The sequence below is a fragment of the Aulonocara stuartgranti genome (genome assembly GCF_965226115.1).
Source record: "Aulonocara stuartgranti genome assembly, chromosome: 10".
Lineage (NCBI taxonomy): Eukaryota > Metazoa > Chordata > Actinopteri > Cichliformes > Cichlidae > Aulonocara > Aulonocara stuartgranti.
The window spans coordinates 19,629,834-19,657,387 of record NC_138946.1 but is presented as its reverse complement, the minus strand read 5'-3'; the positions used below and the strand labels follow the sequence as shown (position 1 = coordinate 19,657,387).

Sequence of the window (27,554 nt, the reverse complement as noted above, 5' to 3'; positions counted from 1 at the left end):
AACTTTTTATTCAGTCTCACTAGTTAAAAAGTAAATTGGTCACTAATGTTAGAGATTTTTTTTTTATCCAAAATGAAAGAAAGCCATTGCAGACTTCAGTGTTTGTAACACAATTATTTAAATGGGCCGCCTACTTATAGAAACTTGATTAGGTAGATCTGTTCTATTGGTTAACTAATCAGCCAATCACATGGCAGCAACTCACTGAATTTGGGCATGTAGACACTGTCGAGATGACCTGCATTACAATGGAGTTGTAGGGTGAATAAAGTGACTTTGAACTTGGCACGTTTATTGGCTAGATGGACTGTTCTAAATATTTTAAGAAACTGCTGATCTTCCCGCACAACCATCTTTCTGTTTTACAGAGAATGACTAGAAAAAGAGAAAACATCCAGTGAGCAGCTGTTCTCCGAATGAAAATGCCTTATTGACGCCAGAGGTCAGAGGAGAAAGGCCTGACTGGTTTGAGCTGTTAGGTAGGCAAGAGTAACTTTAATAACCACTTGTTACAGCCAAGGTATGCAGAAGAGCGTCTCAGACTCACCAAACTGGACAACTGAAAATTTGAAAGATGTTGCCCGGTCAGAAGGGTCTCAGATGGTAGGGTCAGAGTTTAGTGTAGATAATGTAAAAGCATGACTCCATCCTGGATTTTATTAATGACTCAGACTGGTGGTGTGATGGTGGGGGATTTTTCTTTTTGGGCCCTTAAGTGCCAACTGAGCGTCCTTGAAACACCGCAGGTTGTCTTTATAACCACAGTGTATCCATCGTCTTGAGGCTCCTGATTCCAGCAGGATAACACACCATTATTAGATTAATTAATTAAATAGAGCAGCTTTGGGATGGGTTGGAACCGGATATTCCCATCCTGGACCTGCAGCAAATCTGCAGCAACTGTGTGATGCTGCCATGTCGGTATTAACCAAAATCTCTGAGGAGTGTTTCCAGCACCTTGTTGAATCTGTGCCACGAAGATCTCAAACAGATCTGAATGTCAAAAGAGGGTCCTACCATCACAGCCATGTTGCGGTGAGTTTGTTTTACCCAGCTACTAGAATGTTGAAGCACATTTATGTGATCATTTTTATTTAACAAAATAACAACCAGTGTCAATGAATGCTAAAACCCACAGATACCACAAATAAAAACATCAACTTTACAAATCATCACATAATCTCCTCAGTAAATAAAAACATTTTTCTTTACATAGAAAAAAAGGTAGATTATACAAAATACAAGCACAGCAGTAGTATTACATTAAACCAAGAGGTAAAATCAAAAGGTAATATCTGTTGTTCCACAGGATGACGACAATGGGAATCAAATATCAAGTAGGAAACTGTATTTTCTTTTTTCTTTTTGTTTCCATTTACTTTTCTTTTCTTTATTTTTTTCCTTTTTTTTTCTTTTTTTTTTTTTTTTACAAAATGATGCTATAGAGGATAAAGTAAGTAATCAACCACATCAAGAGATAACCCCATCCATTCAGTTTGATATAATCAAAATCTAATACAACCATGAAATAGACATTTTTCAAAAGAAATTCAATTCACCTTTAAGGGTCACAGCCTTCCTTTTTTCATTGAACAAGTAGAGCACAATAAATCAGGACAAAGAGAGAAAATGTTTCCAAACTGGCCTTAATTCAAAGTCCAATAGCCAAACCTTTATTGTCCTTATCCTCAGTGGTGCAGAGACACTGCCCCATAGTCCAGTCAGGTTAAATATGTTTGGGGTTTTTTTTGTTTTTTTTCATTCGTGTCGTTTCGCTGATGTCGTTTCAGACATACTGCTCTTTGGGAAAAGTGTACGCTGCTACTCCTGGGGGAGGAGAGGACAGACCTGGTACAGAGGGGTATTTAAAGATGGCAGTGGTGTGTGAAGGAGGAGAGAAGGTGTTTCCTGATGCGGCGGTGCTGCTGATGGTCGTTGCAGGGTTTGGAGGAGTAGAGTGGTAGGGGTGCTGGGGAAGAAATGTAAGAGGAGGGTTGATTGGAGGGGAGTAGGGCTCTGGGTAATCCTCTTTGTTACAGGCCAGTCTGTAGCTCACATAGTCAGCTGTGCTTGGAAGCTCTTCGTAAAACCGTGCTGAATGCTGTGAAGAAAGGAGGCGTGTTTATTAAAGATCCACAGTATTGTGAGTCGTGAATCATCTGTGGGGGGGGGGTTAAATTTCACTACACTGAAAAAAAGGGATTGCCCATCTCTTGGATTTATGTAAGCATCTTGCGTGTATTCAACACAATTGCCTGATGCTTTAAAGTGAAGTGTAGATACAGTATAGTGTAGAAACTGCATTATATGCAGAGATGGTATATTAAATTGTTCATATCATGTTCGAGTGAGTAAGTAAGTCAATAATATAGCAATGTTAAATCTCGCGACACTGCATGTGATTTCATCTCGACGGCTTTGGATCGTGGTTTGAGGAAGGCATCCATCTCAGTCAAGTCGAGCAGCCGCTGAAGGCTGGGTGATTGTTACATTTACAAAAGTCTAACTTGTAATTTGAACAAAATAATTTCATGTTTCTATGGTGAACGTAATTAAATCATGTAGGATTTGTATGAAATTCAACACCTTAATTTGTTCTTGTTGAGATGACATGATACAATCTAGTAAGAGTGGCTAGTTGCTGGACTTATGAAATTCACAAGATCACATGAGATTTCAAACTTTTGTCAATTTTGTTGTCTCACAGCAAGAAGGTCCTGGGTTCAAATCTGCAATCTGGCTAGTTTGCACTGGGTTCTCTCTGGGTATTCTGGTTTCCTCCCACAGTTAAAAATCATGCAATTATTAGAGTTAGGTTAATTCCAAATTGCCCATGAATGGTTGTTTGTCTCTACTTGATAGACTGGTGAGCTGTCCAAGGTGTACCCTGCCTCTTAATCTATCACTTCAGGGTTATGCCCCAGCCACCCCTCCAACTTGTATAAAGATAGGAGGAAGGTAATTGCTGTAAATCCATCCATCCATCCATCCATCCATCCATCCATCCATCCATTCGCTTCCGCTTATCCTTTTCAGGGTCGCGGGGGGCGCTGGAGCCTATCCCAGCTGTCATAGGGCGAGAGGCAGGGTACACCCTGGACAGGTCGCCAGTCTGTCGCAGGGCTAACACACATTAAATCCATTTAATGTTTATGTTAACCAGACTCTAGACTTTGTTGAACATTATATAATATGAAGATAACATGTAGTATTTAAGTGACCACATAGTACTGGGGTAAAAGCTATTGAATAGTTTTGGAATAAAATGACAAAATTGTGAACGATTAAAATATTCCAGGAGTTCAACTTACTTCATCTACACATGTTTCAATCCTGTTTAATCAACACAAAATGCACAGGTTTATTGAATATGAATAAGTTATGTTGATTTAACTAAGTTGTTTAAGTTTCTGCCAAAGCAAAACAACTGTGTGCCACCAATGTCCACTATTGGTCAGAGGGCCCGGTGGCGCCAGTGTCCGGCAGCCTCGCCTCTGTCAGTGCGCCCCAGGGTGGCTGTGGCTACAATGTAGCTTGCCATCACCAGTGTGTGAATGTGTGCGTGAATGGGTGGATGACTGGATATGTAAAGCGCTTTGGGGTCCTTAGGGACTAGTAAAGCGCTATATAAATACAGGCCATTTACCATTTACCATTTATTGAATTAAGTAAATCCAACATGGTCTTTTTTTCAGTGAAGGAAGATGGGAAACAGGTACAAACTTACATGGAAATACATAAATAAGGCATATAAGGCAAAAACAGAGTTTGTACAATTCTAATAAGAGTTACAGTCAGTATTTAGTATGACTGCCTTTACTCTTCAACATAGCCTGAACACTCTCAGTCAAACTTTATTGTAATTTCCTTAATTAGTCTTCAGGAATAATTCTTTAAGCTTCTTGAAGGGTACTCAAAGCTCTTCTTTGGATGTCGGCTGGCTTTTCCTCCGTTCTCTGTCAGGATGACCCCACGCGGCTAATGCTGATGTCCAGGGTCTGGGGAGGACAATCCATGACTGATAGTGCTCCGCTGTGTTTTTCTATCCAGGTATGCTTTTGATAGAATTGGAAGTGTGTTTGTGGTCATTTGCTATGTTCATGTTTTTCTATCTACTATAATCTATGTTCACCACTGGCTGAAATGCAGCTTTGAACCGTGACAGAACCTCCACAATGTTTTACAGATGGCTGAAGACAGTCACTGTACCTCTATCCTGACCTGATATCTAATGACATTTTTAAATTTGACACTGATTTTCAGGCCAGTTCTTGTGTAATGAGGCATACCGCCACCCTTTTCTCCCTGTTTCCCTTCATTAAGAATAGCTTCTTAACATCCACACTTCCACTGAGACCAATCCTGATGAGGCGTCAGTGAACAGAAAACTATTCAAGAGAGGGGCCAGATGCATCTCCCAGCTCCTGTGTCATGTTTTTGCTGGATTTTTCTTCCTGTTTCTTAAGAAAGCGGCGTCAGATACTGTTTATCTGCTGTAAATAGTTTTCAGGTCTTCTGTTGTCTTCCACTTGTCCAGTTACTTGAAATTTCCTGAGAACATACTGCACACCAATCAAAGTTTTTGCCTAAAACCTATTTGGGGATCATCTAGATGCCAAATTACTATTTTATGCCTGTCAAACTGTGTTAAGGTTGACATTCAAATAACTAAATTGAGGGGGGGCTGCTGGTAATAAAGTGTCTAACAGTACAATTTAAAATTGGTTCTTTCTTTTGAACCAGTGTGTACACTCAACACTGGTTTATCCCTTGAGTTAAGTGACTTTTTTTAAGCTTGAATGACTCAGTCGGTGTTAAGTGGTTTAACAAACAAACAAATAATTCCTCTAAAAATGGTCATGAACAGTGGAAAAAGCAGCAAAGAAAAGCTTTAAAAGGCCTTTATGAACCTGGAAAACTTGCTCAAGCCCACTGGCTGTGGAACAGTTTACCACTACAATTACGTTTGCTTGACTCTGTGGATTCTTTTAAAAAACAGTTAAAAACTCTTCTGTTCAAACAAGCCTTTTGTTGATCTACATATTTTATATTTTTTACATTTTTTACATTTGATCTTTTACATTGTATATAATGTCTATTGAATTTATTGTTTATTTTAATATTTGTGTACAGCGCTTTGTGATTGTCTGTCTGTGAAAAGCGCTTAATAAATAAAGTTTACTTACTTACTTACTTACTTACTTACTTACTTAAAAAAACAAGTCTGTCTTCTTGGAAGGAAAACATGAAGAAATAAGGGGTAATTGTATCTAAGCTAGTACAAATCCTGAACTATAGGTACATACTTTACGACATAAAAGTCCTCACTGAAGTTTCTGTCCTCTCAGTAGTGGCCCGGAACAATTTTATTTTTATTTCTATTTTATTAGTGGATTAGCCAAATCCCTGTGGACATTTTACAAACTTTTTAAATATGTGCTATCTAAATTCCACTCAGTGCAAACGTTACCTGGACATCATCTGCTGGCCTTTTTCTTATTGGCTGGGACAATTTTCTGGATGGAGAGTCACTGATCAAGCAGAAAACAAAATAAGTGATGTATTAAAGGTTTTAAACCGTGTCGTAAAAAACAGGCACGTGTGAAGCAAAAAGATGGAGAGCTGTTTACGTACGAGGCGTCGTACTTTCTACTTCTTATTTTAAGCACCAGGACTGTGATAGTAATGCCCAGGAGCACTCCAGCAGCCAATAATAAGGCGATTACGCTGATGACATCACTCGTTGCGATCTGCGGTAAAGGTTTTTCTGCAGAAAAAAAAACCCAACAACACACTTTTAAGGAAAAGCTCCAAAAACTGTGCAGCACGGAAAATTTGAGTGTAAAGCAGTAAGCAAAACCTTGTTTCTGAAGGAGTGTTATATATTACTATTATTAATAGTAAAGCATTAACAATATCAGAAGTAGTAATGTTGAATTTCAGACAAATTCATGTAATCTTACCTAAAACGCTGACCTCCACGGAGCCCGATCTTGTCCCGATGCTGTTCGTTGCATCGCACACGTAGATTCCCTGCAGGTCATATGTGACCGGCCCTTTAAAGGTAAGGACGTTGTCTCGGATCTCAGCATTGCTCGGGATGGTGCCATTAATCCTGAACAGTACACAGTGGTGTGAAATCAAAGTTTACAAACCCAGGAGTACACCACAAAACAGAAGCTACAAAAATATATAAAGCCGTTAGGAATAATAGACTCCTGTGTAACTGATAAAGTACGACCAGATATCACAATGTTTCTTAGACACTCAGCAGCAGCTGTTAGGCTTTAACTTTTTAATTATGAAGCGGATTCTGATCTCCCTATGTGGAAGCTAAATTATAAAAACACCTTCTGTTCTTATAAGCCTCACTACCACTATTTGCCACTGGATATGAAATCTCCCAGGAAAATGAAGACTTGTTGAATCAAAACAGGTTTCTCCTGGAGCTATCTGGAGCTAAAACGGTGACTAGTAGGACAACAGAGACCACTACGTAAACTCTCCCCAGAAAAGGAAGAAAGAATGCTTTTATCGTAGGAAGCTAAAAGGGAAAGAAATAAAACCAAGAGGGAACCTCACTTCAGGGCTCGCAAGAGTTTAAAAGTTACATTCAGTCTATATTATTTGAACTGGTTCTTTATATAAAAGCCTGCTTACATCGCTGTGGGACAGGGTTTCTGTGACAACTAAAAATATAGCTCTTGAATGAGCTGTTAGGTCGGCCATTACACCCAAGATGGCATAAAAATGAGCTAAACTGAATTAAATTGACACTATTGTAATTTGGTCAATAGTATAAAGAGTTTACATGGTGTTTGTGACTATTAATCAGTCAAATGGCAGTTTAATATAATGCATAAGCAGAAGCTGGAATCACACTCAGACACCACGCTGGTGAAGCCAGTGAAAATGATCTGCTCTCTGCTGCATGAGTGCTGAAAGTAAGAAAATAAATGTTAGAGCTATACTCACACTCTCCACTGATACAGAGAGACGGCCGGGTTGGCATCAGCTATGCAGCTCAGCTGAACATTGTCTCGGTTCAGGTACCAGTTTCCATCAAACCCATCCACTAAAACATCTGGCTCATCTGTCGCACACATGCACAAACATTTAGCTGGCAATACTATCACAACAAAAGCTCTCAGTGCCTGTACTGTCATGTGGTTGTTAGGTTTAAAAGAGGCCTACACTGAATATCGAGGGTGACGCTGTCAGTGTAGACTTCCTCGTTGTAGGTGGTGACGCAGGTGAGTGTCTCTTTGTGCGTTTCTTTGCTGGGCACCAAAATGTAGTCGCTCTGAACCGTGAATGTCCCGTCTGAGTTCCTGTACTCTCGGGTGGTCACTTCTCCAGGTACCCTGGTCTCCCACCTGCTCACATCAGTGAGGACTTAATGGAGATGCACAAATACATGTGTATGCAGTAAATGTAACCTAAATGTTTATTTTAGTGGACAAAAAGTAGAAGTTTTTAAAAAGAGGAAAGCATGGAGATGAGACAGATTTAGCAGTAACACTCTCATTATCTGGGGCGATCGTGGCTCAAGAGTTGGGAGTTCGCCTTGCAATCGGAAGGTTGCCGGTTTGAGCCCCGGCTTGGACAGTCTCGGTCGTTGTGTCCTTGGGCAAGACACTTCACCCGTTGCCTACTGGTGGTGGTCAGAGGGCCCGGTGGCGCCAGTGTCCGGCAGCCTCGCCTCTGTCAGTGCGCCCCAGGGTGGCTGTGGCTACAATGTAGCTTGCCATCACCAGTGTGCGAATGTGTGTGTGAATGGGTGGATGACTGGATATGTAAAGCGCTTTGGGGTCCTTAGGGACTAGTAAAGCGCTATATAAATACAGGCCATTTACCATTATCTGAAGATGACAAAGGCAAACCTTAATCAGAGGACAGCACGCTGTGAAAAGGAAAAGTGAATTCCCACACACCTGATTGTACCGGGTGGCTTTCCATTGGAAGAGACGCAGGTAGCCACTGGAGTTTTTAGGTTGGATGAACGAGCCACCAGTGTTGGTGTGGACAGACTCATCTGAGTTGTTGGGCGAACTGTGAAAATGTAATACAACACAATGTTTGATGAAAGTGCTGATAAGTAAAACTATGGCTTTGACCTTATATAAACTGTATAGACAAAAGTACCGGGCCACACGTTACATGTACAGGAGCCATGAAGCTCCCAGCACACAGTTTTTGTGCTGATGTCAATGTAAGAGGAGGTTTGGAGCTCTGGAGTTACTGAGTCAGCAACTTTTATGCACTATGGAGCTCAATACTCAGCGACTTGTGATTCTTTACGTCACAGGTGTCAAACTCCAGGCCTCGAGGGCCGGTGTCCTGCAGGTTTTAGATGTGTCCTTGATCCAACACAGCTGATTCAAATGGCTAAATGACCTCCTCAACATGTCTTGAAGTTCTCCAGATGCCTGCTAATGAATGAAGTAATCATTTGATTCAGGTGTGTTGACCCAGGGTGAGATCTAAAACCTGCAGGACACCGGCCCTCGAGGCCTGGAGTTCGACACCCCTGCTTTACGTGGTCTGGCTCTTTTTTTCCAGAGTTGCTGTGTTTCCTTAACACCTTAAGAACAACCGATTCTTTCACAAATGTTTGCAGAGGCTAAGTGTATGGATGAAAACACCTGAATTTAACGATTAAGCGAAAGCTTTCGTTCATATAGCGTATCGACAGCAGTCACCTGAAAGCTGGTTTACACTGTATATTTAGGAAAGTAACAAAATCAATCAAGAAAACTTCTGTTATATGAATGAAGAAATGAGTGCGACAGTGCATTCTCGACCTTGAAAAAAACTAAACTTGTTACAGATGAATAAAGAACCGCCTAGTAAAACAGGATTTTTTTTTTTTAAACGGTGCACTGATGATACTTTTTTTTAATTTTATTTAGGCCAAACAAAATTATGAAATAGTTGGGTTGTTTCTTGATTTGAATATGATGTCTTCAAATGTCCTGGCATGTCTGACTGTGAGTGTTCAGATAATCAAAAAACTCTGTAATAAGCAGCTTAAAGGACGGTGGGACTGTTGATATTTTTAAGAGAGCAATACACTGGCACTCTAAATATTCAAATAACCAAACACATCATCTCTGACATTCATATTGGTTTTCCTGCTGGCAGATAAATGATGACAGCGATTGATGTTGTCTGTTAAAATTAGAGAAATATGAGGAGTAGATGCATTTGAATATGGACCTCACGTTACAAGTTTTTGTTCATGAGTCTACAGTTTCTAAAGTCCTGAACCTTTTATGCTTATCATAACTCTAACAATTTTACGTCCAGCATCTCCTGTCAAGGATGGAGGATGGCAATCCACCTGTGCTACACCGACAGATCATCCATCAAAGGTCTGCCTTACCGTAGACAGTCAGGTTCACTGTGTTCTCTCGGTTTCCTGCGGGGAAGGTGGTGTATTCGCAGATGTAGGTGGCCTCATCAGAGAGGCGAAGTGAAGAGAAAGTGATGGTGGTGTCTTCAAGAGTGGGAGTTCGTCGCCTCACCGCTGCGTTCTTGAAGGTAACGCGGTCCCTGTAGGGCGGGGCCACAGACACACCCAGGGATGGATTTGCTATTGCCACGTTCTGCTTTGTGCCGTTCACCAGTTTCTGCCATGTTACCTAAAGAAAGAAGGATGATTCACGATGGAGAAAAGATGCCTGACATGACGGAGAACATCATACTGCTCAAGTTTGAAAGATCTTAGATGAGCCACAGATGTCACACAACAAATATGATTTGAGGCAACATTCCTATTGTAGGAAATGAGTTTATCCCACTTGGGTCAGGCCCATCATTTTTTAGACAGTGGCACAAGTTTTGTAATTGTATCCCTGTACATCATAACGTATTTAAAATTAAATCAAATCAGAAAAGATAGATTAAAAAATCTTTATTTGCCACATACTAGAGACATTGAGCAGCGATTAGAGTCAAAGCTAAATAAAACAAAGATCAATTAAGGGGCAATATTTCAAGTTATTCCAAGTTTAAGGAACAGCAAGTCACTGTAAATTACTATAAACACTTAAATAACTATAGTATGAAAACATATTGCATGCTATGGAAATGTTTATTACACTTGTGTGTATTTTAGTCAGTCCTTATTTTGTTTCTTGCCATCATTCTGATTGTGGCAGGAGCGAAGCTGTAGTGGAAGTGTGCTGTGTCTGCTGTGCTGCGTCTCAGGCTGTGTGCTGATTGTTTTTTTATTGTTATTAAGGATGGTGATGTCTCTGATGATATGAAGTGCTCTTATCTTACAGTGGTTTGTTTCATTGATGGAAGATGAAGCCTTATAATCCCTCTGCAGTCTTTATGACTCTCTGGAGAGCCTTCCTCTCGGCCTGGGTGGTGTTTCTGTACCAGACAGTAATGCCAGGAGTCAGGATGCTGTCCATCAGTTCTCTGTAAGCTTGAGTGAGGGCATGAATGCTCACTTCTGCCTTCCTGAGCAGCATGATGAAATAAAGCTGCTGCTGCTGCTGGAGCTTTTTCACTGTTGCTGTGATGTTTACAGTCATAGTCAATGTCACATGAAAACCAAAGAACTTGTGGCTGTCGGCTCTCATTACCTCAGTCCTATTGATGGCTATAGAAGCGGGGGGTGTTTTCTGAAGTCTGCAATTATTTGATGTTTTTTTTATGTTAAGGAGGAGGAGGTTATTCTCCTCTCTGTAGACATTGTTTTTAACCAAGTCCCTATATGCAGACTCATCCCCCACCTTTTATGAGCCCGAGGATGGTGATGCCATTAGCGTACTTGATGATGACAGTGTTGTGAAGAGTTTAGTGCTGAGACAACAGCCCTGTGGTGATCCTGTGCTGATTGTTAGCTCAGAGGAGACTCTGCTCCCCATCCTCACCACGTGGTCAGTCTGTTAGGAGGTCCAAAATCCAGTTAATAATCTGGATCCAAATAATCAGGATGTGATCAAAATATTCAATAACATTACATTAACTGTTAACTAAACCCATTTTACATAGTGCCCCATTTTTCCAGGAACAACACCCACTGAACAACTTAGCGGTAAGAAGTAGGGCTGGGCGATATGACCCAAAATTCATATCTTGATATTTTTTTAAAGCCATAAAGTAAGAACAAAAAGAGAGTTCTTAGTCAAAGCTGTGTCCCAGATGTCACACGGGCACTTTTATTAACATACAGCATAGATGTGCATGAAAAGAATTACTCAAAAATAAATTGTGAGCATTTATTAAATAATAAGGCTCCATAAATAAAAGAAAACTATGTTGGTTTTGTGTATAACAAAGAGCTCACAATTGTGCAGTCAAAATATAAACTAAAAGACGCTGAGCATAATAACAAAGAGACAGATTTCACAGCTGCTCTGTTCCCAACTTCTACTGCATGACTGACAGCCTGGAGTTTGAAATCCGCTTCGTAAGCATGTCTCTTAACAGGTGCCATTTATGGTCCTTATACACACACAATACGGTAATATTACGTTGAAGCAGAGTACGTATTAGTGATGTGCGATACCACTGATTTCCTTTCCGATCCGATACGAAGTAGAATTCAGGGTGGTATCGACGATACTGATCCGATACCGATACTTTGTACAAAAACTTATTTTATTTACTGTATCTCAAATTTAAGTGTCATAATGATTAAAGGACAACAGATTACTTGTTCTTATCACTTAATAATGCAGAGTTAATCATATAGAAATAAAAAAACTGAAGTTATGCGCTATTTGAACACCTTGCCTGCCTGCAGCACTAAAGGACTCCATGAGAGACGTCTGTCTCGCCCTAGCAGCACCTGTCCCTCTCCTCCTCTTCAGTTCGCCTCAACATACGCTTGTCATATTCTGTGATATGATTTACTCTGAGGTGTTTGACAAGGTTAGTGGTGTTGCCACAACACCTCACTTTTTTGCCACATGTATCGCAAACCAGCTCAGCTGTTTGTGGAGGTAAAATAGTCCGCACATGACTCCAATTACGCTCAGCCATTGTTGTGAGTGCGCACGCCAAGGGGCTGCAGACATTTATGCACCCGTATTTTGCACATGACTATGAAAGGTGGAAGAGGAAGTAGTTCCTTCGAATGTAGACAATCTGAATGATATAGTTACTTTCCACTGTGTTCATGTTAATGGTAAACTACAAATTTACCCTAAATTACTAAAATATCGATATTTTAATGTGAGAATCGATTCTAAAACTGGTATCGGAGGAATCGATATTTCAGGATCGATCCGCACATCACTAGTTCGTATTACTACGCGAGGCTCCTCGGTAGCCATAATGCTCCGACAATCCATCAAGCGGTGCAGCTCCGTAGCTTACCAAAGTCGTACTAAAACATTTTTTGACAGATTGCTGAGCACTGTGTACCACATAAAATCGGTTCGCGGTCATCAAGCACAACCAGAATTCATACAAAAGGCGCACTGTCAACTTTTAAAGAGAATGAAAGGATTTTAGGCCGTGCAGCCCCTGTGGGCTTCATGGCGTTAGCGTGGTTAGCTCGTTAACACGTTGACGCCGTCCAGCCCCACGCACGGAGCGATGCGCAGTAATTCGTTAACGGAGATTTGCCGTGTCCATTTTGTCGCTGCCTGCAGGTGAAGCGATGGGGAAGGAGGGGGAGTTGTGTTCAGTGAAGGAGAGGCGAGGCCGAGTAACGTTGCGTAAAGACAAAAGTTGACGAAAGAGAGGCAAACTTGTGGCTCCACAACTATAATTATAACGTAACATAGACTATATCGATATAAAGGATATTGTCACATCTTATCTCGTATAAAAATATATCGATATTTTTAAACAACTCCCAGCCCTACTAAGAAGTACTAATAAATTCAGGAGACTAAAGGTCTGAAGTTAATTTCAATATGCTCTCAATATGAGGTCCAAAGAGACGCTAATGGGGTGAAATTAGGCAGGAAAGACAAAAGACAGGAGAGAAACTTAAGAAGTGTCTAAAATTAGCTATTTGAAAGACACTGGCCAATTCAGTAACACCAAACAGGAACACAAGTGACCTGGATGACTGTAGAGTTGTTTTCCTGTTTATTACAAAGTCAAGAACAATCTCAAGGTGGTATGCTTATTACAGTCAAACTCTATGAACTAGAGTCACCTTTCAGGATGTCTGCAACGCTCATTGGACAGATTAAACTAAGACTGGCTTTAACCAGAATAATGGGAAAAGAAAAGCAGGGAGAAGGAAAGAAAGAGCTCATTATCCGAAGCACACGAGATTCTCACACACCTGCTAGGTCAGTGTGTGAGGTTGTGGGCAGGTATGGCTGCCAAACGGACAGCTTCACTGGTGTTTATTTATAATGTGACTGCTGGCAGAAGTAGCAGGATGAATTTCGAAATGACACTTTCTGATTTAATCAAATGCAGTGCAAAAAGATAATGACCCCAAAATGACTGAGCCAATTAGCCCATATGGAAAAGAAATAGTAAAAACATATATGATTTGCTCATGAAAGTGGCCACTTTCATGAGTAAATCATATATAAATCATTTAAGGCTTACATGATTTACTCATGAAAGTGGCCACTTTCATGAGTAAATCATATATAAATCATTTAAGGCTTACATGATTTACTCATGAAAGTGGCCACTTTCTCATTACTTTCATATATTTTTTAGTAAGTATACAAAACATACAAGTTTCATTATATAATTTTTCAAGGGATCTTATATGTGTTTTCACTCTTGTATGCTTTTCATACAAGTTTCATACAAGACAGATAAAAACTTTATAAGATTTATATATATCTTTTCCATATGGGAGAAAAGATATATTGTTTTTAACCAAGATACGCTCCACTAAGCATGTCTGTCACTTACTAGCAATAAAACTGAATTTAGAAATACACATAAACAAGCAGCAACCTGATAAAGCATCTCAGAGGAAGAAAATCAGCATTTGGTTTCAGTCATGGGCTGCAAATGATTTACCTTCACGTGATTACAAAAATCCATCCATCCATCCGCTTATCCTTTTCAGGGTCACGGGGGGCACTGGAGCCTATCCCAGCTGTCATAGGGCAAAAGGCGGGGTACATCCTGGACAGGTCGCCAGTCTGTCGCAGGGCTAACACATAGGGACAGACAACCATTCACACTCCCACCTAGTGGCAATTTGGATTATCCAATTAACCTATCCCCACAAGCTGCATGTCTTTGGACGGTGGGAGGAAGCCGCGCAAACACGGGGAGAACATGCAAACTCTACACAGAAAGACCCCGGCCTGATGGTGGAATTGAACTCAGGACCTTCTTGCTGTGCGGCAACAGTGCTAACCACCGTGCCACCGTGCTGCCTTGATTACAAAAATCCATGAGCGTAATTATGACAGTTTGCTCAGTTAACTTTGAACGTGGGGTTAAAAAAATGTCTGTAATTCTTAACTGTACCTCAAATGCATCTTGACTTATTCATTTAAATATAACTATGATGGAGAAGAGACGGAAAGTTGTGAAAACTCCACCACTTTCCAAATACCTATGGAACAGACTGCATTTAGCAGTGTTTATTTATTTGTTTTATTCAACCAAATACAGATTTCAAATACAGATTTAGATTGACTTCTTACTACAGAGACAATGTTGTAAGGATAAAAAGCAGTTTACAAAACTGACATCTTATCTTATTGTTAAATGTTAGTGCATTTCTACTATTTGTGAAAACCACCACTGAGAAATCCATGTAAGAACCTGTTCTGTGTCGTAATAAATACTTGTACTGGTGAGTTTAAATTAGCTATAGGTGAGGATGTGAGAGTAAGTGGCTGACGAGGGTGTTACTTTGGTGCTTGCTTAATGTCAGCTGGAATAGACTCCAGCCTCTCATGACCCTGGTTGGATAACCGGTTTAGAAAATAGATCGAGGTTTACTATTATTATTATATCCACCACGCTTGCATGCAAAGGCGAATTACTCCAGGTTTTACTGGATTTGTGTCCCATTTACTAAAATGTTTAAGAGGCTGTTTCTAAAAACCTTATTTTAAGAGTTTATTATACCTCTGCTAACTCTACTTTTAGCCTTAGTTTTGCGAATATAGTTGTGGTTTTGTCATCTCAGTGATAATTATTATTTGTCTGTTATATCCATCCATCCATTTATCGATCCATTTTTAGTGTCACAGGGGGGACTGGAGCCAATCCCACCTGTCAAAGTCTTTAATTCAATTTTGAAGACTGCCAATAATAGTCATTTAATAGTCATTTAAAGGTGCTCTATTTGGAAGGTAAACACCCTCCAATAATAGAAGGAAAACGCTAACAACCAGACGATCAACACTGAGTAAGCATTTAGTGACAGCTGGAAGGAAAAAGTAGCTTTTCACCGGAAGAAACCTGCAGTAGAACCAGGCCCAAGTAGAGGCAGCCATCTGCCATCCTTGATGGGAGGGTGACAAATGAGGCACCCCCTGGACCAGATATACTGTGTTTTTGTGATTTAGTACGTTTTCGACCATATACACTTGGCATAGTACATTCATTTAGGTGAGCAATTAATACCTGGGAGATTTTGACAGGCGGAGAGCTGTTAATGAACCGGCACAGCAGATCCACCCTTGAGCCAACATACCCTGACTTCCCATCATCCATTTCCACAGTCTGTCCATTTATTCCTAGAGGAGAAGCAGAAGAGGTTAAAGACACACAAACACTCCCATGAACAAACACACAAACATACACGCTGACAGCGTTAGACTGGTGTGCTTTAAGTTGTTCACACTCAGAAAATATGCTGAGCTCATAAAGTGAGCTGAGCTGTGAGAGGTGATTTCAGCAGCGTAACGGGTCAGCTGAGGTCGAAGGTTGTGGATTAGAGAGAGATAAAAATAAGCGTGATTTGTTACTTTTCCCACTGACTTACTGATCTCCTTCAACAAATCCAACACAGAGCCACACCCACCACATACACAAGTACAAGTTAGTTAGTGGAACTTACTAACTAACCAAACCATCATTGTACATTAGACACCGTAGACATAATTTGCACATGGAGGGGTTTCCGTGTTTGAAATAATTAAAAGAAGAAGAAAACAAACAAGATCACGAGGTGCCATATTTCATTCTGCAGGCCATTATTTTCATGTTATGAATAGAGCCCATTAGATGCTTTAGTTTACTTTTTACCATAGAAAATTAATTAATTAATAAATCAGTTCTTGGAGTGTATACAGTACTGTATGAATATATGGTTATGGACTTGTAGTCTAAAGCACTTTGAGTAGTATCATTAGAAAAATAATTAGAACTTTAAATAAAATCTATCTTCATCAGTTCCCTGCCTTTGGTTATCTTAGTCTAGTTAGTTTTGGTTTCCTTATTTACTTTGGACGTATTATCAGCTTAGCTTGGTGACTCCTTAAGAATAACCATTTACAAATTCACCTAATAAGTGAAACATCCCCAGGCATGCAAAAATAGGCGTGCAGTGTAAAAATCCAAAATAAATATGCAGCGCTATCAGCTGCATATTTACCAGCTTTTGAATAAGGGAGCAGCGCAGAATAGGATCTAATAACTTTCGTATTTGCTTGTAAGTTCCTATCATTGTTTTATTAAAAGCTTACTTTCTGTTTGTTCTATTCTTGCCAGTCTCAGAGTGTGTGCATTTGGATCTATTGAAGTAGTAGAACTGAGGTTTAATTTCAACTGTCTGTTTATGATTAAAGAGGTGGCTGTGAATTAGGAAGTAGAGTGGGTTTATGATAAAGATACTAACTGATAGGACTGAATACAGCTTTGTGGTTCTCCCGAGGGCTCGAATAGTGCTCCGGTGATATTTGCTGCATTACTACTCCTGGACTGCACTGTCTTGTTACATGCTTTATCATTGCTGTGCTAACAACACACAGCTGTATCTCTAATTTAATTCCAGAGATCTTGCTGATGTAGACACAGTTCATTACCAACATAAAGTGAACTCCAGAGCATTGTTCAAAACTAAATTGCCTCAATCAGGACTGTTAAGAATCTTTTCAAATAGTTTTACCACTCTCTGAACTTTAAGCATCATGGGAAATCACTCACTTAGCACTGAAAATCTCCAGCAAAGCAAAATTGCAAGGGCTCAGATTTAAGGCCTAAGACCAAGATAACCAGAAAACTGATTTGCAAAACTTTTAACCCCTATAATTTGTTGGACATATCTTCATATGTATTAAAATGCTGCAACTGAATTTGTTGGGTTTTGAAAAGCACATACTAAGGACTGATTTTTAAAAAAATGGGATATGGAAAAAGTTGCTGGTATAAACCTCACAGTTTGTTTGTTTTTTCATAGGCTGTTACATTATCCATCTATTCGCTTCCACTTATCCTTTTCAGGGATGCTGGGGGCGCTGGAGCCTATCCCAGCTGTCGTAGGGCAAGAGACAGGGTACACCCTGGACAGGTCGCCAGTCTGTTGCATGATAAAGTGTGTAACAAGACTAAAAAATATCAGAGCTGAGCGAAGCTGAGTCTTTCTGAAGTAAAGATGGGGAGGCGTTTCTACCACTCTGGGTAAGAGTTCGCGACCAAATGCTTCAACGACTGATGAATAGCATTTCTCAACATAACATCAGAGCTGGTTTGGGAATTTCATTTTACTGTGCATAAAATCATCAAAGGACTCAGAAAATCCAGAGATCACCAGAGTCTGCAATGGAAATCACTGCACAGACTCTTTAACGGCTCACAGTTCAAAAGCCAGCAAACGCGATGGTATGGAGGAACATGGTTGTTTGTTGGCTCACTGTCATCCAGTGAAAACATTTGGAGCATCATGAACAAGAAAATACAACGAAGGAGACAAACTGAGCAGCTACAATCCCACAGGCACTCACTGGATTTTGTTAGGCACACCTGTTCGTCTAACAGATGATTATGCAATACAAAGGGGAGAATTTGTAATTAAAGAATAGATAGTAGCATCTCTACTACATCTGGTTTCTGGCAAATCAAATGGTAACATTAAGGGCAATAATTCAATAATTCTGTTCTATTTATTTAATGCTAATTCACAACAACTGTCACCTAGTGGCACACAAAAGTCACTTTATTATGTACTGCTTGTTAACTCAAATATCTAACAGCCAATGAAATTGCAGCAGTTAAATACACTGACGTATGATTAAGACCACCCGAAGTTCAAATCGAGCATCAGAATGGGAATGAAATTTGATTGGTCTAAGTATTTCAAAAATATATTGGGATTTTCCCACGCCACCATCTCTAAGGATTATAGAGAATGGTCTAGAAAAAAGAAAATATCTAGTGGGAAAAGGCGTTGTTGATGTCAGAGGTCAGATGGGTCAGGAGAGTAGCCAGACTAACTTGAGGTGATAGAAAGATAAGATAAGATGACCTTTATTAGTCCCACAGGTGGGAAATTTGTTTTGTTACAGCAAAAGTGCAAAGTTATGTAGCAGAAATTAGAAAACACTGGAATGCAATAAAATACTATATACAATAGAATAAAATAGAATAGAATAGAATAATATATACAATAGAATAAAATAGAAATACAAATGCTATATACAACTGAGTAAGAAAATACAAAAGTACAACTTCGTCAGAAGAAGAATTGTACAAGAATTGCACATATAGCAGTCTTATTGCACGTGTGAGGGTTTGATCAGCTGAAAAAGTCTTTGTTGTGGAGTCTGACAGCAGTGGGGAGGAAAGACCTGCGAAATCTCTCCGTCCCACACCGTGGGTGCCACAGTCTCCCACTGAAGTAGCTGCTCAGTGCTGTCAGAGTCTGCTGCATGGGGTGGGAGATGTCGTCCAACAGGGATGACAGCTTAGCCGCCATTCTCCTGTCACTCACCACCTCCACTGGGTCCAGAGGGCATCCTAGAACAGAGCTGGCCCTTCGGATCAGCCTGTTCAGTTTCTTCCTATCCCCAGCAGAGATGCTGCCGCCCCAGCAGACCACACCATAGAAGATGGCTGAGGCCACCACAGAGTCATAGAAGGTCTTCAGGAGTGGGCCCTCTACTCCAAACGACCTGAGTCTCCGCAGCAGGTACAGCCTGCTCTGCCCTTTCCTGTAGAGGGCGTCTGAGTTATGAGTGCAGTCCAGTTTGTTGTTCAGATGAACACCAAGGTACCTGTAGCTGTCCACAGCCTCAATGTCCATACCTTGGATGTTCAGTGGTTGCAGTGGAGGATGCTTGTGCCTGCGGAAGTCTACCACCAGCTCCTTGGTTTTACTGGCATTGATCTGGAGGTAGTTCAGCTGGCACCAGTCCACAAAGTCCTGAGTCAGTCCTCTGTACTCCTTGTCGTCCCCATCAATGATGAGGCCGACTATTGCAGAGTCATCAGAGAACTTCTGCAGGAAGCACTGGGTGGAGTTGTGGGAGAAATCTGCAGTGTAGATGGTGAAGAGGAACGGAGCCAGAACCGTTCCCTGTGGGGCCCCCGTACTGCAGATGACCCTGTCCGACACACAGCCCTGAGTCCTCACATACTGTGGTCGGTCGGTGAGGTAGTCCAAAATCACAGTGCTCCCAGCAGTCTCCAGGTGAGCGAGGGAACGATGTAGGAGGTGGATGATGGCATCATCCACTCCAATGTCAGGTTGGTAGGCAAACTGAAGTGGGTCCAGTGATGAGCTCACCAGGCAACAGTAACTCAAATAAGCACTTGTTACAACTAAAGTATGCAGAAGAGCACCCCTGAATGCACATCAAGCCTTGATGCAGATGGGCTACAGCAGCTTTAGACCACATGGGATGCCACTCCTAACAGCTAAGAACAGGAAAATGAGGCCATAATTCTTGTGTGCTCACCAAAACTTGGATAATAGAACAAAAACGTTGTCTGGTCTCATGAATCCCAATCTCATCTGCAACATCTGGATATTAGCATCAAAAATTTTGCATAAATGAGCACCACATGAGTCATTTAAACACCCCAGCCTGCTTGAGTAATGTTGCTGACCATGTCATCCCTTTATGACCTCAGTGTAGCCATCTTCCAGCACCTTGCTGAATCAGTGCGATCAGGAACTAAGACAGTTGATAAAGCAAAGGTAATTTGCTGTCTAATTTCACCGTCCTCTCTTAGCTATTTAATCAGTACCTCATTCAAATGTTCAATTTCAGCCCTTGCCAGACTGAATTTTGATTGTGAACACTGATTTGTGGGACACAAAATCACACAGATTTACAGAGAAAAGGCTGTTGTCATTTTCCTGTCACGTTACAGAAACCAATTATGAAAAAGTGTATAAACTCAGTACTTGAATAGATTTGTTTGGTCTCATCATATACATCCGCACAGAATTTAATAGGCTTTTGTGCATTTGCATGCAAACATGCACTCAAGAGCTTGGACAGATCTCTTAGGAGGACCCAACTGCACAATATGAACAAAATCTTTCCATGGTCAAACACAGCTGTGTGTTTTATGATATTAGCAAGTTTTGTATTAATGCTGGGGTTCACTGCGCTTTGCAAGGTCATTTTCATTAATGCATTGTGTGCTTTTGTGGGGGGTCTGTAGGAGGGGGGAAGGCCAGCAATGTCAGATTACAGCATTCAGGATATTAAAGTGCGTTTGCATTACATAATTTATGACCCATTTACTACTGTACATATAGACAGCTCATCTTTATAACCTGCTTTGGTTGAAGTAATGCATAGTTATTTTCAGAGTCTGCTCTAAACTAACCATTTAGTCAAGACAAGAGTTATCTGGATGGTTTTACAGTAACTGGAGTCTCACTTTTTATATATATATATATATATATATATATATATATATATATATATATATATATATATATATAATTATTAACCTGAAGCATGATTCTTGTACTAAATATGGTAATATGTAATATTTCAGCCATCACCTCCTATTCAATTTTAACAAAAGTGTTGCCAGTGAATGCAAGCTATTTCCCCGAAAACATATTGAATCAAGGTAATCAACATATTGAAACACAGCTGGTGGAAGATGAACATCAGAAATAAAGAAGCTGTGTGTTTGCAGAATGAAATATCTGTATCACTATGATACAACACTGGCTGTCCAGTTTTTAGGTAAATGAAAAAAAATCATTATTAGAACTGCTGTTTCTTTGATTTACTGTTGACAAGAATTTGATCATGACAATATTAAGAATGTGTCTACGACAGCCCTTAATTTTTATTTAATTTTTTTTGTGGCCTGACAGCACGACAAGAATAAGTACAGGTTATGGAGTACATTTACTTCATGTAATTCTATGATATAGCACCTCAGAAAGGTAACAATGGAGCATTTGTCTTCAACTTCAAGTCAAAGCTTTTTAAAAGTAACAAATAACAGCTTGTCGCAAAAAAAATGCCACTAATGGCTAAAGAATTATAAACAAATATGTAAATGGCATTTAAAAGGATCCTAAAGTGACTCACTAATGCCACAGCATTTATCTTTTGGTGTGCTCAATCATATGTTAGCGCTTTAAACTCACACTTAAAACTTTGAAAAAGCCTGCAAAATCATGAAGAATGAAATGTGTGGTGACATTTATGTGAGCCAGACAGTTCAGGAAATATACTGTACCATAACTATATATACTGTACATAAACAGAGGGGCTGGGAAGCCAGCTATATAAGCCAGGAAAACTCTTGCACCCTGTTTCCAGTCATTATGCTAAGGTATGCTAAATACATTTAGGACTGGAAACGAATGTGGCAGCGGAAACACATTTCGAGTAGCTGTGACAAGAAATTATTCATGCCAAAGATAACAAGGAGTCTTTGCCTTAACTATACACTGCTTAACACATTCATTAGACCAACTGTCAAAAAAACAAACAAATATTTTAGAAATCTGTCACAAACTTGACTTTTAAGAAAGCCGAATTATGAATAAAGCACTTGCTAATACCTTAATAGCACTTAATGGTGTGACACTATTATAAAGTTTTACCCAGTAATTCTATTTTAGCATTAAAAATATAATTTTGATTAAAGAGGTTGTGCATACTGGTAGGTTTACCTGTGGCATATACACTGGTGGTGGTGCCATGAAAAAGCCTGTGTCATGTCTGTGTGTAGGCAGGCAGGAAGAGAGGACCCAAAATGCAGGACTCACTGAGGCGGAAGTAACTCAAAACACAGCTTTATTGCTGGTAAGAAGCAGAACAGAAAAACACTAACTAAACTGGAAGAACAGAATAACTAGGCAGGCAGGCAGGCAGGCAGGCAGGTAGGTAGGTAGGTAGGTAGGCAGGCAGGCTGGCTGGCTGGCTGGCTGGCTGGCTGGCAAACGGAACACACAGAGGAAGCGAGGGTGAACAGACGTTAACAACGCGACACCGAGTAGGGGAAGACAGACACTAAATACAAGAGGTGAACGAAGCGAAGAGGAAACAGCTGGGAGACACGGCTGACGCTGATTACACTGACGAGACAGGGAGAGCACAAAGCTGAACGCACTGACATAGGACACAGACCTACAAAATAAAACAGGAAGCACACGACAGACAGAGACACAGACTCGTAAACAGGCATAATGATGTCATGGACAGACAGAGGGACATACGGGCAGAGAAGACTAAGCACAGGCAACCTAAACCAAACATGAGGGCAAGATAACAAAACCTAAACCAGAAATAATCATCATCGTCATCATCAACATCATCATCATCGGATAACTAAAGAATCAGAATATAATTATAATCAAAACAGTATCACCAGAGAATAAGAACTAATCCATAATGCAAAAATAAACCAAAACATAAGAAACTCAAAATACTGGGTCGAACCGACATATAGTTTGCAGCTCCATGCATGAAAATGACTCCTTTTAGAGAAAAGGTTCCTGACCCCACAGATCTGCTTAATGTACCTATTATTCCTGCTTCTAACCCCAAAGATGTCGAGCAGTGAGTTTTAACCTGCTGCTTATCCCACCGCTTAAGATTTGCTCTTGCAGTTCACTTAACCGGGCAATTTTCTTTCACTGTTAATCAGATCTGGTTAATATGAGACAACACGGCGAGTAACACTGAAAAGTGTAATTGTAACTTCATCCATGGCGTGACCCACTTTCACTTATGTGGGATTTTTTTTTAACACACACACCTCCCATTGATAGCCCCCCCTACTGAGCTGAGCAGCTGAGCTCATTATGGGCTTAAGGTAAGAACCGATAGACCAACTTGACACACACACACACACACACACACACACACACACACACACACACACCACACTCATAACTCATTTGCCCTACATCTCTCCCACGTTCCTCTTTCCTATTGCGTCCATTCACATTCTTCCATTGTTTAGAGTATGGGAAATGACCTCACAGCTCCACATGGCAATACTCCATAAACAGCACTGCATGGGCAACAGAAGAGCATGGGAAAAGCACAAAACAATACCAATATTGTTTCACACTTGAATGTGCAACGTGCAGCCAGACCATGCTGGACCTTTCCCTCGCATCCTGAGTGGATATCCCCATCTTTCTGCGCCATTACGTGAGAGGCTAATTTGAACATTTTCTTGTATGTGTGACAATTCAAAATAGAGGTGCCTGCAGGTGTTGTAGAAGGCTTTTAAAAAATAAGGAAGAAAGGAAGAGTATTATCACGATCAATCTCTTAATTAACAGTTCAAGCATGAGTTTTATTATTGTACAAGTTGTTGCTGTAATTACTTTAAGTTCCTGTAAAAATGCTGATCTCTGTTTTCTTTAGAGCTGCCTTTTTTCCCCGTTGTTCCCTTGTCACAAGGGGTCGCCCAAACAGGTCGCTCCCCATGTTTGATCTGACAGCAGTTTAAACCGGATGCCCTTCCTGACACAACCCCAAAGGGGATTTGTGTCTCCGGCTGGAAGTGACCCACCAACCTTTTGTAAGCAACCAGTAAAATACAGCCCTAAAGAGATTGCTAATTATTGAAACTCTAATTAAAACAACTCCTAAAGTCTGTCTGAAACCACAAAACCAATGAAAAACAATGACCTAATGTGACAATACATTAAATTTAAAGTACCTCTGCAGCAACCAGTAGCCATAAATCTGTAGTTATGGTAGCAGTAAATTATTTTACAATTTTGGTCAAGTTAAACATTCAAATTGCAGTTAAACAACTTTCTGACTTATGGTTAACTCATGAAATTATCTCTGTGAATGACTGGTTCACAGAGATCAAACTCAATACCAAAGAGATAAAGTAACTACAAACATGTGTCTGAGAGTTTAAAAAAAACTCAGACTGATCTCATCACCTGCCGTGGTTCTGTTAATAAAGATTTCTGCAGTAAGCTGCAGTGTTTTGCTACCCAGAAGAAAAAAACTGACCTGATGTGACAGAGGAAGAGGACAGATTAGCAGTTTAATCTTTAGGCCATCAAATCTGTGATTGATCGGGGATTATACACTCTATTTGTGTCTCTTTTTTATTATTGTATATTCACATTGTAAAATCATTTGACTGATTAAACTGGCAAAAGAGGAAAACCAAACTATTTCCCTCTCTCTTTTTGGGGGTTTGACTGACACTAAGTCCATTTTTTATGCCAAAATTTACTATAAAAAGTTCAAAATTTTAAGTCAATCAGATATTAAAAAACTAATATAGTGAGACTTTTAAAGAGGCCCTCTTTAAAAGGTAGAGTGCTCATGCACAAAAACACACAACACTCACACCGAAGCCTGCCTTGTGCATACTACAGGTGGCCTGACAGTAACATATATGATATGATATATGCCACTATATGTAAATTCACACAGCAGCACCAACAAAAAGGTTGCACAGCATCAAACTGACTTGTAGACCTCCATTTACTCCATTTACTAAACTGTGTGAGCTCCAGCCCATTTCTGTCTAATATGAAATGAAAAAAACAACTTCTCTTTAATTTCCCCCCAGATCGATTATAAGCTCTCATTGTGTTTGTTTGGAATTTGTGTGCACGTGTGTTTGTGCGCGTGTAATACACACCCACACATGTTTGTGTCTATGCGAGTGTGTAATCCCTGTGGCAGCGCAGGAACGTGGAGAGTACGCTTGGCCGGTGTTCAGCGGGCAGTTCATGAAGGATTATGATGGCTGCTGCATCTGTGTTTGAGACATGAAAGGAGAACACAGAGCCAAGAGGGGGAGGTAGATGCTGAGAAATGAGGAAAATATCTGTGAAGGAAGAGCAAATGTTTGAGAGACAATGGGGGACGGCGGGGGGGGGGGGGGGGGGGGGGGGGGGGGAGCCGTAATATTTGCAGACTCTAATGAGAAAGGGGTACACAGAAGAGAAAGGAAAAAAAACTGGAGGGAACAGACGGGCTGTGTGTTTGTGATGGATTATTTTTGTGGGGTAGCGTCTGTGTGTTCCAGCTGTGGACAGTGGATTATGCTAGAATTCATGAGGATGTCTATTTGTTGGTCTCACTCAGCCTTTTTTTGTGTCAGTCCGCAGACACGGATTTCAAACTTTTATATTCCAAAAGGGGGGGACAGTGTGGCGACAGCACTCACATCAGCCTGGTGACACCCTACACCATCTGACAGACCTGCAGAGGTGCTCTGAGTCTGCATGAGCCCAGAGAAAAGACAGATACACTGCAGCAACAGTCAGCCGGCTGGGACTTGGCAGCAATCAACTTGTTACACCCTTCTGCTCCCTGCTCTAATCCACAGCTCTGGCCTTCAGCATGACAATCCTGCACACATGCACCAGCCTCATACTCACTAATAACACATGTATGCACACAGGCAAACTACTGCTCAGCTCACACAGGAGTTGGGGGGTTTATCACTGAACGAGCGAAAAAAGCAATCACAGCAGCTCAGCGTCCATATGCAGCCACAATAGCTTTTGCCATTACGCAATATATATACCTCGGTCCCACCCACCCTCTGCTTCAATATTACAAGACCACAACTCTTATGACAGCTGTATGTTTGGCCCTAGCTTAGTGTGATTACACCGCTGCACCTGTTACAGTAAAGCAAGAGTTACTCCGTTCATCCAAACACATACACACATTTATATGTGGCACACTTTCTCCGCTGGCACCTGTGTTTTTAGTGTGATTGCAGCAGCGCACCTGCTGACATTGTGTACAACTTCCTGTGGAGTTGATCACTGCTGATTGTGGTTTGACAGATGAAAAGACTTAAACGGGCAGATGAGAGTGGAGTTTCAGGCTGTGAACGTGTCAATCACAGTGGGGAAAAAAAGATCCGGGGTGCAACAAATATGTCTAGATTATTTCTGCCTTTAATGCAACATGCAAACTCTTTATGATGCTAGAATTAATGGTAATGGGTATTAATATATCCACCTGGTGTATACGCATACAAAAATGCACTAATATTTAGCAGAAGTAATAACCATCCACAACCTGGCAACCCAAAATAAAAGTGCATTAATAAAACAACAGAAATGTGTTAATTCTCTGTTTTATAAAGGGTTTATAAATATCATAAAGCTCTGAAAATCATGTTAGTTCTCTATCTTTTGGGTTAACCTGTTTATATTAAATGAGTTTGTTTTTTTGACTTCATCCCATTCACTGGGATCGCCATAGAGCGGAGAAATCATGATTTTCACCTCGAGTTGGGCAGATCAATCCAAAAATCGGCAGTATCGAAACCAATGCTAGTATTGGTACTGAATTGATATTAGCATGATCAGTCCAGTACTTTATGAACCCTTTTATGTTGACTGTGATGTACATGAACCTGAAATGTGTGCTTTTATGCTGTTAACTAATTATCGTAGAAAGTAAAAATCACAGTGATTTAGTAGTCATTAAATTGTGTTCAGAATGAGCAAACTGACTGATTCATCTCTTAAATTACAGCTGCCTCTACAGGTTCAAAGTATAGGTTTTGGTGTCGGCAATACAGGTAGCGGATCGACATCAAAATTCGCATGATCACACAGCACTTCTTTCACCTGGTTGAGCAGAACCGGGCTCACATTAACATTAATTAACGGGCTTTTGTAAAAGCAGAGTAGCTCACCTGGATTAAAAAAAGCTGTTATCAGGAATATCCACACTCCAGCCTTTTCCATGCCCATGCCACCCTTGCCAGCGTCTGGCTGTGGCTATTAAATTCCCTCTGTTAACTTGTTTTACGCCTCCTGCCTCCCAGACAGCAGTAGGTTCGACTTCAGGAGCGTCTGTCTGAGTCCAGTCATGTATCCGAGCAAACAGCAGCGCACACTTCTGATTCACACAGTTATCCTGAAAAAAGAAAACGATTTCTCAAACTTGCTCCGCACCTTTGGTCACTTTTCCTTTCTCTGCCCCCCTCTTCTAATTGAGGCTGTGACTGCGAGCGGAGCTGCGGCGTCTCTGTCCGACCGAGGCTTGGCGGGGATAAAGCAGCTTAACGCGTGGGCAGATTATTTCCGAGAGAGCCTACCCCCAGTCCCGCCTGACAGATATCTGCCACTGTGTGAGGGCTGAGCAGCGTAAACTGTTAGTGTGTACATCCTATTTTAAATGAGCACTCTCAGTTGACGCAATTAAGCGCTCGGACAGAAGCAGAGCTTCAGCAATTGTGGTCCGGGGGGACTTACC

General features: G+C 40.7%; 1 protein-coding gene across 2 annotated transcripts; it reads right to left on the bottom strand.

Annotated features, from left to right (window-relative positions):
- Positions 1–1,374: 1,374 nt before the first annotated feature.
- On the bottom strand, positions 1,375–27,554 carry nectin1a (nectin cell adhesion molecule 1a). Of its 2 annotated transcripts, none has more exons than XM_082548376.1 (10): positions 26,992–27,554; positions 15,538–15,650; positions 9,386–9,644; positions 7,935–8,052; positions 7,195–7,376; positions 6,976–7,093; positions 5,964–6,115; positions 5,647–5,767; positions 5,471–5,531; positions 1,375–2,101 (listed from the first exon to the last, which is right to left on the bottom strand). In XM_082548376.1, the coding sequence occupies exons 1-10, from the start codon at positions 27,047–27,049 to the stop codon at positions 1,787–1,789; spliced, it is 1,497 nt and encodes a 498-aa protein (XP_082404502.1). In that variant the 5' UTR covers positions 27,050–27,554; the 3' UTR covers positions 1,375–1,786. The 2 variants fall into 2 exon arrangements, with proteins under 2 accessions (XP_082404502.1, XP_082404501.1); XM_082548375.1 differs by having other exon boundaries at positions 5,635–5,767; positions 26,992–27,553.